The sequence below is a fragment of the Macrotis lagotis genome, chromosome 3, assembly GCF_037893015.1.
Source record: "Macrotis lagotis isolate mMagLag1 chromosome 3, bilby.v1.9.chrom.fasta, whole genome shotgun sequence".
NCBI lineage: Eukaryota > Metazoa > Chordata > Mammalia > Peramelemorphia > Peramelidae > Macrotis > Macrotis lagotis.
Window position 1 is genome coordinate 81,602,975 of NC_133660.1, and position 12,972 is coordinate 81,615,946.

The 12,972-nt window shown below is 33.0% G+C and overlaps 1 protein-coding gene across 5 annotated transcripts in view; it reads right to left on the reverse strand.

Annotated features, from left to right (window-relative positions):
* Window positions 1-968: 968 nt before the first annotated feature.
* Window positions 969-12,972, reverse strand: part of WDR17 (WD repeat domain 17) — a 93,320-nt gene continuing 81,316 nt past the window's right edge. For all 5 annotated transcript variants that reach the window (XM_074228940.1, XM_074228939.1, XM_074228938.1 and 2 more), the window contains 6 exons: window positions 9,975-10,116; window positions 9,424-9,526; window positions 8,206-8,307; window positions 3,922-4,020; window positions 3,408-3,591; window positions 969-1,266 (listed from right to left, as the gene is read on the reverse strand). In XM_074228940.1, the coding sequence (XP_074085041.1) occupies window positions 1,147-1,266; window positions 3,408-3,591; window positions 3,922-4,020; window positions 8,206-8,307; window positions 9,424-9,526; window positions 9,975-10,116 (750 nt within the window). In that variant the 3' untranslated portion in view covers window positions 969-1,146. The remainder of the gene's footprint in view (window positions 1,267-3,407; window positions 3,592-3,921; window positions 4,021-8,205; window positions 8,308-9,423; window positions 9,527-9,974; window positions 10,117-12,972) is intronic.

The following is a 12,972-nucleotide window of genomic DNA, read 5'->3' on the forward strand; positions in this document are numbered from 1 at the left end:
TAAGGAGGTAAAAATATTCTAAGTACAGTCTATGTTCCCAACCTATAAGTATACACATTATCAATCTTATTATTCTTAAATAATTGCCTGAGTATCAAAACCTGAGTATCTGTTCCAACTAATTTTAAAAATTTATCTGTATTCAAATTCCAGGAAAAAACTAATCTCATGATAATAGTGCCCTTGAATTTAATTATCAGACACTGTACGGCACTTCTTCGTTTTTTTCAAACAAATAGTTTTAGAACAAAAGTTAAATTTATATATGTATTCCAATTGTTTTGAATAAATGTGTGCTTTTTTTATAACAATTTCCTCCAAATTGTTTTCATGAACACACTTTAAACTATCTCAAAATTGTTAGTTAAGATGAACTGACTGACTAGGACTGATTCATCATACATATATATATATATATATATATATATATATATATATATATATAATTTTTTAAGTTAATCAAAATAAAATTAAACAATTAGGTTGTGTCAATCTAATTTCAAGTATATAGGTGAAAACTGAGGAGCTGAGTCATTGATTCTATAAATTCTGAGATACCTGACTGAATTCTGTAATTTTGTTCATTTGTTTTGTCAATATGGAAACATAACGAGTCTATATGATTAGGTAGATAAACTTTTCATATGACTTTGAAAATGGAGCTGATTGTACCATGCACACATTTATTTACACATCAAATTTCTAAGAGAAATATTTATTAAATATGAGCTAAAGATAAAAAAGAGATAATTACAGATTTTACAAACCAAAAATGTAGATGTTCATTTAGTTTAAAATCCACCATAGCATGTCAGGGCATAATGCTTATTTTGCCTTTTAATGTATTTGAAATAATTGCCTGATAAAAAGAACATTAACTTTTCTTCCAAACATGGAATTCAGTTAAAGAATGTGATGATTTTTCTTTAAATCACTTAGAAGTTTCATTTTTTCCATCATTTTTTCATTTTCCTTCCCTTTGGTGTGAATATTTCACATTTCAACTACATTTGTCATTCAGAATGAAATCAACTGCCATTTTTTTCTCCTTCAGCAACTGAGGTTAAGGTAATATTAACCTGCAGGATCCTTTCCCCTTATCTCTCTCCCCCCAAAAGCAATTTAGTATGAAGAAAAATAACTCTTTTAAAATGGATTAAGTCGTATTCCTGTCCCTAAGGGAGAGAATGGATTCACCTTTGCCCACATCAAAGCATCATTCAATGAAATTGCTGATTTTCCATCTTCAAGGAAAAAGACAGGACCCTATGATATAAAAGTAATGGGAGAAATAAGAAAAGTTTATAAATAAGATATTTGTTTTAAACTTCAAAAAAATAATCACACTCAGAGTTAATATAAATATCAAAGAAAATGAAAATATATTAAGAAAAACTAATTACTACTAGGGACAACAAACATATATATACATAATTTCTTACTTATGTTCTATTCTATGACAGACAAAATGGAAATTAGTTTTCATTTTTACAGTCCAAATCCCTTACGTAAATATTAGTAATATCACTGAGAAAATAAGCAGCTTTATCTTGAAGATGTAATATAGTTACCTAGTTAAAAAGAAAGTACAAATACTCAATGATATTTGTGTACATGAATGACAGACATGTATTCAAATTCCAAATTTCTCCTGTTCACTAGGGGAATATAAAAGCACATGAATGTTTGACACCCTGATAGGAATAAACATATTAGAATATATCTACATTCATAGCCCTCATATAAAGAGAGTGATAGAATAGATACATATGCTACTTTAATAGACAGTTTAGATTTTGTTCAGTTGTTTCTGTCATGTTCAACTTCTCATGACCCCTTTTAAGGTTTTTTCCTTCTCTAGATCATTTTATAGATTAGTAACTAAGGCAAACGATTAAATTAGTTGCCCAGAGTCACATAGCTAATAAATATGTGAGGTCAGATTTGAACTCAATTTGACTCTAATTTGAATCTTCCTGACTCCAGACCTAGCACTTTATCATACCAAAAAAGGAGAATTGAATTAATTTCATGTAATTGATTATTTTGGATATTGGAGAGAAGCCAAATGCTATCATTCTGCATTAGGTTCAGACATATAGCACTATGGGATTGTCCAGTAAGACTTTAGGAATTATCTTCTGGGAAAGACATGTGATTTTGGAGGCCAGCCTATGCAGTTTCCTCCCATATCACATTTCAAAGTGATAAATGTCTACTACTCTCAAGTGTTCCATGCCACATAAGGAATCAATATAATTGCTGCCAGACAGAGTCTTCTTTGTATTCTTATGTACTTCTATTGTTTACCAAAACATCTCTCCCATTCCCTTACTAATGCCGGAACTTTTATAACTGAAGACTAATTCCTTTAGCTTGGTTTTAATTATATGTTAAAATGCAAATAGCCATGATAGGGCTAACACATTAAGCCTTTATCAGTTTATTAGATCCTTTTCTGAGAGAAGGTTTGATAGACGTTGGAAGCTATGATGTCATTAGCTAAAATGCTAAATGATGTTAGCTAAAAGACTAAAATGGGGAAGAATTGAAATCCTAGGCTAATGGGAATAGTTAATAGATGGTTATAGAAGCAGGGAGTTTGGTATTGAAGAGAGAGCTCATTTTTTCCCTGTAGTTAGAGGCTACTTAATTCAAGAGGTGTGAAGGTCCTCCTTTCTTTTTAAAATACTTTCTCCATTGGTCATATAGTTAGGGTTAATTTCTTAGGTCTTGAAAATTTCTTGGTCTTCAATGCAAATTCCTTAATACTTGGAGGGGACAAGGATTGAATACCACAGGATGGATCCCTAGGTATAAGTCATAGTGTAAAATAGTTCTGCTGCTATGACTTATGTATGCTCTGAGTTCCACCAAAAGTATTTGAAACAGGGAAAGTACCTGTCCTCTCAGTGATCTCTTTCATTTTAGATTACTGAAAATATTCATGATTGATATTCTAAGGGAAACTTCTTATTCTGACAGGAATACATATATCATAAATGTAAACTCTTTAGTATATTGCTGTTTGTGGGCTTGTAAGGGAAGACTATAAATTCAATTTTCCATACATAATTTTTGTATGCACCTATTCCTGTTTATCATTATCCCTTATATAATGACAAATTATGAGAGAACAAAGTTTAAAATAGCCACATATACACAATACTAACTGCATATATTCCTGAGAATGTTTCTTTAATATACTGATCATTTGCATTGTACCTAAGGGGAAAAAAAGAGACATTTAAACCTACCTCCTGGAACTGCTGAAAAATAGATCTCTGATGGGTCTCATAACATTTTACTAGTATACATTAATTTTAATATAATCATATGCTTAAGAAATTATTTTAAGTTAGGTAAATTTATTTTTAACACCCTACTTGCATAATATAAGGATGTACCTGGATCTTTAATCCTGTCAAGCAAGAGAGATGGACATCTGAATGACTTGGAAGATTTGATCCAGTGACAGAATCTGGTCCAATGATGCCTTTGAGTGGTTCTTCCTTCATTTTCTTTAGCAAATTTGCATAAATCATTCTTTGGGAGTCGGAAGGAGGGGTATGAGGAGGTTCTTCTGTTGATCTGTGTATTCAGCATATGTTAACTTTTAATGGCTATGGAATTATAAAATGTTAATGATACAAGGGACCTGATAAATCTCTATTGCAACACCCATAAATGAGGAAAATTATCTATTTCATACTGATTAATATAAAAAAAATCTAAGGCCTATAAAAAGACAATAAAAGGGTAGTTTTGATTAATGTAATTTGGAATATTTTTATGCAAATCAATATTTCTTCATTCTGCCCACAAATAATGACTGAGACATTTAATACATTTTAAGGATTTTATTTTCTGAAAATAAAATCCATTTTCCTTTTTGTATTTTATTTTCTAAATTAAACTCACTTGTTGCTTGAATGTAAGCAAACTCTCCAGGCATCCAGTTCTTCAGAAAGTTGTTCAATTTTCAGAGGTACTGACACATCCCTCCGTTTTAAAAGTTGGCTGAAATAGAGGAAAATAATTGATATTTTCATATCACTTGAAGGTTTGCAGAATGTTTTACATACTCATTTGATCTTCACATTCCCCACTAGGAGTTATTATGATTGTCATTTTACAAAAGAGGAAATTGAGGATCTAAGAGGTTAGGTGTTTTGTCCATGATTATAAAGGTGATAGATCCCAATGGCACTCCATATCAGCTAGACAAAGAAATAGTAAAATATTAGATCATACCATTAACCAGAAAAGTTTGGCTTCCCTACTTAGAAACTCTAACATCCCCTCCCCCTGCCATGATATCATATTCTTCTACTTTTTTTATGCATTACCCCTTCTAAGCTTAGTCTTCAGTCACTGAGACATTCGATTTCTCCACCCCTCAATCATTTCTGAGGTCATCATCTTTGTTGAGACTTTATTTTCCTTCCTCTCCAATCTCATTCCCAGTAGGTTAGTCATTTCAGCTCCACAAAGTCCTCAATATTTGAACCCCTTGGCCCTTGTGGTCTCACTGCTCATGCATGGCCAAGGCTCCAGACTGGATTACTTCCACATCTGCCTCCTCCACTCTTGCTTACACATCTGGGTACATCACAAATTAACTTCAAATGGGTCTTACCTGCAGCAAGAGAGCCATTTATTCCTTGCTTATTATCACACTCTTTCAAACTTGCTCCCCCGCCCCCACCATTCCAAAGAGTTTCCTTGTTCACTTTACTGAGACAATTTTCCCTAGTAATACTTCTATCCTGTCCCTGATTGTTGAGTTCCTGGTCTGGATCATCATTTCTGTCAGAGGAAGTCATACTATTGGTTTTGTTTTGTTACAAGGAAATATTTGGGGGGAGAGGGGAAGGAGGTATATTGGGAAATGACTGATGAAAAAACAATTGTATTAGTAAAAAGTTTGAAAATGTTAGAATTTCATGGATGAAAAAGTGAATTTCAGAACAAGAAGGAACCATAGCTATCCATTATTTCAGTGATAGAAACTGAAACCCTGAGAAGTCAAGTGATTTGTTCATGATTACAAAGACAATAGAAGAGATTAGGACCATGATCCCAGATCTTTTGATTTTATTTCAAATGTTATTTTTCAGATTCTCTAAGATTGTTACTGCTATTGCTATTTTTTGATTGAAATGGCAAGTAGAATTATCATTTTGGGAGAATACCTTAAGTGCTAACAGTTTTCTCTGGGGCATAGCTGCTTGTAACATACTACTTTTGCCGCTTAAAATTTCAAAGTGAGATAAATCTGAAAATAAAAATGCGACAATACCTAATCTTGTGAAAATCAGTTCTCTAAGCCTTATTTTACTCATCTAAAAATTTAGGCTAGATTAGATGGTTATCTGCATTCCTTTGCAGTTCTAAAAATCTGAAAATATATCCATCATTCTTAATCATAATGCTTAATCTCCATTTATGTAAAATATGGCAAATATGAATAAAATTGATAGTCAAAATGAGATAAATCACAGGAAAAAACCTGAGAACTAAGAAAACAGAAAAATAATATATTAAGGAAGAAAAATGTTATATAAATAAAAGGGTGAAGAATGAAAAGTAAAGCAGGGGCGGCTAGGTGGCGTAGTGGATAAAGCACCGGCCCTGGAGTCAGGAGTACCTGGGTTCAAATCCGGTCTCAGACACTTAATAATTACCTAGCCGTGTGGCCTTGGGCAAGCCACTTAACCCCATTTGCCTTGCAAAACCCTAAAAAAAAAAAAAGTAAAGCAACATTTAAGTCAAATGCAGGGTAAAAGGAGAAGGCTTAGATTAAATATTATACATGTAGATTCATAGTTGGAAGGGATTCCAAAGACCATCTAGTCCAATCTATAACTGCACAGGAATCCCCTATAAAAGATTCATGACAAAATGTTTTCCAGTTTCACTTCTCAAGGCACTCCAATCATTTTGCAAGACAGATCTAATAAAGCATTTTTCCTTACACTGGACCCAGATCTATATCTCTGTTGCTCCTATCCATAGTTAGCCTAAAATCACAAGTTTTTTTAAGTGACCACATTGCTCTGCCTTCCACTACTTCTCTAACCTTCTCTTCTATTGTCACCTCAAAGAAATCTTCCAACTTACTTGTACAGTAGACTTCTTTTTCTATGATCTCTCCAGTTCCTTTTCAGACTGATGCTACCTTTTCTACTGCTTAACAGAATACTCTCATTATTTAGATATGCTCTTAATATACATTAATATAGTAAGCTAAAATGAGCATAAAATTGCAAATATTATATGAGAGAATTCAGTGATAATAATTATGATAGTATTGCTTCAGAAGGTATAAAAATCCAAAGGTTAGAAGAATAATAAAAGAAAATATCAACTGAGAAAGCAGCGAAAATGTTGATGTGAATCAACCTCTACCCTCATTTTTATGACTATGAATTGTAAAAACTTATATAAGAAAAAAATGACATGGCCTATTATGGAAGTGAGTGAGACAGTAGAAATAGGGTCTTGGTCAGAGATTGATTAATTGATTCTAAGACCTTGTGTAAACAAAGCAAATGAGCAGCTATGGTCAAAACTTGCCATCCTTCTGGTGATGCTCATTGCAAAAGTCAGTTAAATTCCAAGTTTTCCCTCCTGAAAACCTTTTCATCTTTGTAGAATTTGTCACTTTTTGTTCTCCATTGGCATAACCTTTAAGAACCAAAATTTATCTTCCTGCTCTGTCATTTACTATTTATATGATCTTGGATAAGCCACCTTAACTTCCCTGAGCCCTAAGTGCTTTTATTTGTAAAATGAGAGAGGGTGGATGATATGAATTCAGATGCCTTTCAACTTTATGTCTATAATCCTAAGAACAAAATTTTATTCAAATACAATTTTTTGTTTGTTTTTAAATTTTTTAATTTTATTTAAGTCAGTGGGGTAAAGTGACTTGCCCAAGGTCACACAGCTAGGTAAAAAAGGTAAATATGTGTGGTTAATTCTCCTAGTTTGTTCTCATTCTTCCTGGAATGTAATGATACTTGACAGGAAAAAAGGTAAAATATGAACCCCAAATCCATGTGTGTTTACATCATTGTAACAAACATTAATATACTTTGTTTTCTCAAATACTAGCTTTTACCCTGAGCAACATAGCCAAAAATTTTAATTTCAATTTTGTCTTAACAAATATAGCTAAAATTGAAAAATTGAATTTATTTTTAGTAGATGCAATTTCCTAATCTATATTTTTATTTTTTTTCTGTCCTTTGAATGTTAATATTGTATTACTGTTCATGTTTCCTTCTGTTTGTTCAAGTTAAGGTATCTCAGTGTGGTTAACAATCATTTTCTAATCTGTCCTTCAAAGACTATGATTTTTACCCAAATAGAATTACCAAAAAAGAGGGAGATCAACTCCATCCCTTCTACCTTATGATTATATATTGTTTTTGTTTATCCTTCATTTTCAAAGATCAGTGACATCGTGGGCTGCTGTCTTGATTTGCACATGGAGTGGATTTAAGTGAGCAGAGTTGTACAAAGTTGGCAGCCTCACTTTCTCTTTCAGAATCATTGAAGTCCAAAGACAGGACAAAAGTCAAGATGACTGGTGATGACTTGGTATGTAGAAGAGGACTTTGGCATCTTCAGTGTCTGACCAAGCTCAGAACTGCCTTCGTGGCCACTGAAACAAATTGTTCTCATCTGCCCATTCCATTGGAGCAAATCTTCACATGCTTTCAGTTGATATCTCCCTAACTTACCAAAGGGTTTGAAGCCTGTTGGTTACCTTCATTTTGGTTTGGCCCATCTGCCAACATGGTTTTTATCAGGGTGTAGCTGTTGTATATGATATAACCTTTTGGCACCACAGGTGAGAGACAGACACCAAAGCATGAGAATAAGCATTCCTAGAACAAGCCATGTGTGGCTTTGGTCTATATCAGGAAGCAGTTACTTATGTATGTCTTTCCCATTCTATAAAACTAACAGGAAAACTGGCATTTCTGGACACTCAGTAGTCCATCCATAGTTAATCATCATTTTCAAAAACAGTACATTTATCATTGTAGACCAGGAATAGGGAGAGTATTCCCCCTGCTCTCCCCATTGAGTAATTTTTATTTTATATACTGATTTTAAAGAAATGAGGGGAAAATAATGGTTTCAAGTTCCTAGTTTCAAAAACAAATTGCTCTTTCATGAGAGCAAATGTACCTTGTGTACTCGTAAAGGGCTGGCACAATGCTCTGATATTGTCTTCTGATTGCTAATAAAGCACCAATGTAACCACATAATATCAGCAATTCATTTCGGACTCTAAAAGAGAACACATTTATTTAAATGCAATTAGTTATCTGACGAATAGAACATTATTTAGTTCATAGCAACTACATACATCCAAAGAAATATTATTAAGTTTGATTATTAAAATTTCAGTGAAAGTTGCAATTTGAATTGTCAGATTTGTAGCCTATAAAATCATTTACCCATACATATACAGAAAAGTAGCACAATGATAATTATTTCATAAATGTTTTCAAATTTAAAACAGTTAACATCTTAAAAGGAAACTTTCCCTACATATTTACTTCTCACCATCCCATCTTTCCTACTCACAGCAGAGACAAGTTAGGGATTGCTTGGTACTTTGTGGGGATTCCCATAAATGGCTTTGAAATGGCGCAACTTATGCTTCCTAAAGCTACACTGACTCTGTAAAGAAGTTAAAACAGGATTCTCCCCAGTGGCTGTCTACATAGCTGCATTAAGTCAACAAGCATTCATTAAACACTTCCTGAGGAACAGGCCTGTGCTGAAGACTGCAATTAAACAGAAGGGCAGAAAACATCCCTGCCTTCTAGGGCTCACTGAAGCCTTAAAGCCCAGACCATAATTCTCAATGGTGGCTACAGGTTTGGGGGCTGACTTGGGTTGAGCCATGTGTAGATTTATGCATGCCTGTTATCCTGGGGGGAAGCTCTACACCAGTGATGTCAAGCTGAAATAGAAATGGATTCCTGTTGCTGCTCATTGAACTAGAAAACTATATATTAATATTATCTTCTTTGTATTGAATTTTTATTTCATTTGATAAACATTTCCCAAATATACTTTACTTTGGAATAAACACTTGTTACCTGTGGGTCTCGAGTTTGATACCTATGCTCTAAACTGTATTTTTACTCCAAATTTATTCCACTCTAATTTTATTATGTTCTCTATTACTCTTACCCTTCTTCACATTCTACTTCTACTCCCACAGGTCAAGTTTAATGAACCATTAAATCATTAAGCCAAGTTTAATGAATTTACCTGTTCCAAGAAAGAAACTAAATCTCAAACTGACAAAGAATTAAGACAAAAGATAGTAAGAATTATTTTAAAATAAGACAAGAAGTTCAATTTCAATATCTGGAAGAAAGATGTACTCACTCATTACATTTATGTAGGATTAGTCTTTCGGTGCGGACATAACTTAGAAGGTCAAGGGCTGGGTAAACAGTATCCAATGTCCAGTCTGAATGGCTCATTTGTTCTGATTTGAAAAAAATACACACACACACACACACACACACACACACACACACACACACACACACACAAATAAACCAATCTTGCAATAAAAAATACCTGTAAATATTTGGTCCACAAAATTTACATGAACTACATATAAAAACATTGCCTTGTCTCTAAAATCAATTTTATTTATTTCCATGTTCTGTAGGTCATTAAAGTAACAGATCAGGAACTTCTATTCATAGCATCAAGACCCAAACAGACCAAACTAAAGTGAAGAGAAAAACAGCTAATTAAATTAAGACCTGGTCTTCTGTTGGATTTTCTTTTAAAATTTTAGAACCACTGATTTCTTGTAGTCCTTCAATACATGAGCCAGTGTTTAATTTTAAGACCAACTGCAAAAATGAGTGAAGAGGTCAAATAAATGAGTAGACTGCATATGAACATGCCATGTAAAAACTCACCTTTGACGAAGCGAATACCAATAGGAAGAGCCTTTTCAGGTTCTTTACTTAACAAGTAATACTTTATAGTTTCAAATATATTTCCATCTGCAAGGGCAGCCTCTGCTAATCCCGTACATTCTTCTATTGAGGGTAGATTACACTAAAAAACAATTGTCAAAAAATAATTCTAAACATGTTAATAAAGATAAGATAGGGAGAGATTGAATAAATGCCTTGTTTCTTAAATATTTTTTCAATTAAAGTTACAATTGAGGAGCGATTTATACAAATTTATTATTGTTAATCCCCACAATTACCATTTGGTAAAAAAGAGGAAAGGTTTCATACTATTTTCTTTGGCAATTGCCTTCATTTGGTTCTATGACCCTGCTATCTATATTACCTTGCCATCCCTTCAATCTACTATCTGACATCTTTTCTACCTATCAGAGTGATAACCCTAGAAAAAAGTGGTTTATGGTCATCATTTCAACTTTGAACATGATTTTTGAACTTTCAAAATATTCTCTAAGTTCATTTTTTATTGATAAATCTTTAAGCCAAATGAAATTTTCTCAGTTCTCAGATTTTTTTCAACTTTTCACATTGATGACTCTGTTGACTATCCTAGATACTATATCCTTTCTGGGTTTCCAAGACACTACTCTAGGTTTGCCAGACATTGATTTTCTTCCTATCTGATCTCTCTTTCTCAACTTTTTTTTCCTAGAATTGTAATCTATATCCCCACTCATTTCATGAATAATAATCAATAAGCACCTGCCCTGAACTCTATTTTCTTCTTTACTTTTAATCAATCTCATTAGCAACCATGTCTTTACATACAATTACCATATATACAATTTCACTCTTCATTTCTTTCCTGAACTCTGGTCCCCTATTCTTATAACTACCTATTGAGTGCCTATATAAATACTTGTTGAAATGAATCAAAAAGATAGACAAATATAGGCTAGCTGTGTTAGTTGAGTCAGGGTAGATTTGGAACTGTCAATAATTACTGTCAATTTTAGGATGAACTTTAGTGTGATAACTCATAGGTTTGTCCTTAGCCCTGCGCAGTTCAATATTTTTATTAATGACTTGGAATATATATACATACATTTTATTAATGGAAGACATACATTAACATACTAGGAGACAGAACTGAGAAGCAAGTGAACTTCAACAAGTTGATGGACTGAATCTAATAAAATGGAATTAATACAATTGAGAGAAATATAAAATTCTAAACTTAGGGAGGGCATGGCTTCTATAAAAAGATATGGGTTTTTAATACTCTTTAACAATATCAAGAATATGTCACAAGAATCTAAACAGATAATGCAACCTTAGGCTTCAAAATTGAAGGAATAGTGTCAAGGATGAGGGTAGGAATGAGATCACGTAGTCTTGTTTGAGACAGAACAGACTGAAATTAGTTCTAAATGTGACATTTTAGAATGGATATTTATCAACTAGAATGAATTTAGATCAGGCTAGCAAGACAAGTAGAGATTATATGAGAATTGATAAAAGAATGAAAAAAAGACTTGGAGGAATAAGATAGCTGCTTTCTAAGTTTAGCAGAGCTGTTACATGAAAGAGGAATTAGATTTTTTTGTTTAGCTTTAGGGGGAAGAAGCCAGAGTAAGGGAAGTAAATTGACTTAATGCAAGAACAAACAAGTGAACAAAAAGAACTGTGTAATAATGCTTTCAAATTCTTTCAGAAACTGGATCATCACTGGATGTGGTCGAGCAAAATCTGAATTTTCCTATTTCCTATTTTCTAGAGATACTGTCTTATTATTCAAGTATGGATCAGATAAGATGATCTCAAATGATTCCTCCAACTATGAAATTCTGTGATTCTGATGTCAGTTATGTGAATCAGCTCCTAGCCCTTTTCTGTTCAAAATTTTTATTTATATCTGAGATTAAGTTGGATACTTCTGTCTCTAAGTATCAGATTAGAAAATCAAACTAGAATCATGAAATCTCAGATGAAAAAGGTTCTCAGTGATCAGACAATTTAATTATACTTAAGTCACCATTTCTATACTATTCCCCTAAAATAGTCATACATTGCTTCTTGAACACAGTCAATAAATAGGCTCTTAGCATTTTCTGAGGCCTTCTATTCTACTCTTGGACTAATTTGTTAGAATTTGTTTCCTTATATTTAGAGAAAATAAGTCACTCTGGTACTATATTTTATCGAGGCTAAGCAATAACAATAATAATCCTAAATATCCTAAATATAATCCCTTAAATATTTTAGCATTATGATAATATAACTGATAGGTTTATCTTCTACAAGTTACATATCCCCAGTTCCTTCTGTCCTTTCTTTTATAACATGATTATCAGTTTTCTCACTAACCTAATCACTCTTATTTAGTCATACTAAATTATGGTGTGGAAAGCTATCACTGGACACAGCACTCCAGATACTGTCTAACCAAGACAAAGAAACATTCTTCTATAAATGATTGCCATTTCACACCAACTCCCTATATGTTTCATTTCAACTGACATTTATCTGTGGTTTCCCCATGTTATACTTACAGTTTGAACCAAATATGGTACATAAGATTAATCTCCATTAAATTTCATTTTGCTAGATTTGAGCTACTATTCTAGCTATCAATGTACACTTGGAATCTCCAAAGAGAAACCTCAGAATCTATGTTTGAGTATCTTTTACCATTTTGAAAAAACAACTGTATCACTACAAGAAGCAACTCTGCCAAAAACTTGAAGACTAGTTCTTAACCTATATTGATAGGTGGGAGTTTCCTTACTATGAGTTTCTTACATCAGTGAAATCACAAGATGAGGGAGTTATGCCTAGACCAAAAGGTTTATGTGAACAAGATCTGATTATGTTAATGGACTGTAAGCTCAATAAGACTCTGTTAAAAAGGCTATGCCCAAAGCCATAGATAAGTGGCAGAGCTAGAAACTGAACACTCTTCCTCTGCTTCCAAATGTAGTATTATTCCTTCTGTTGC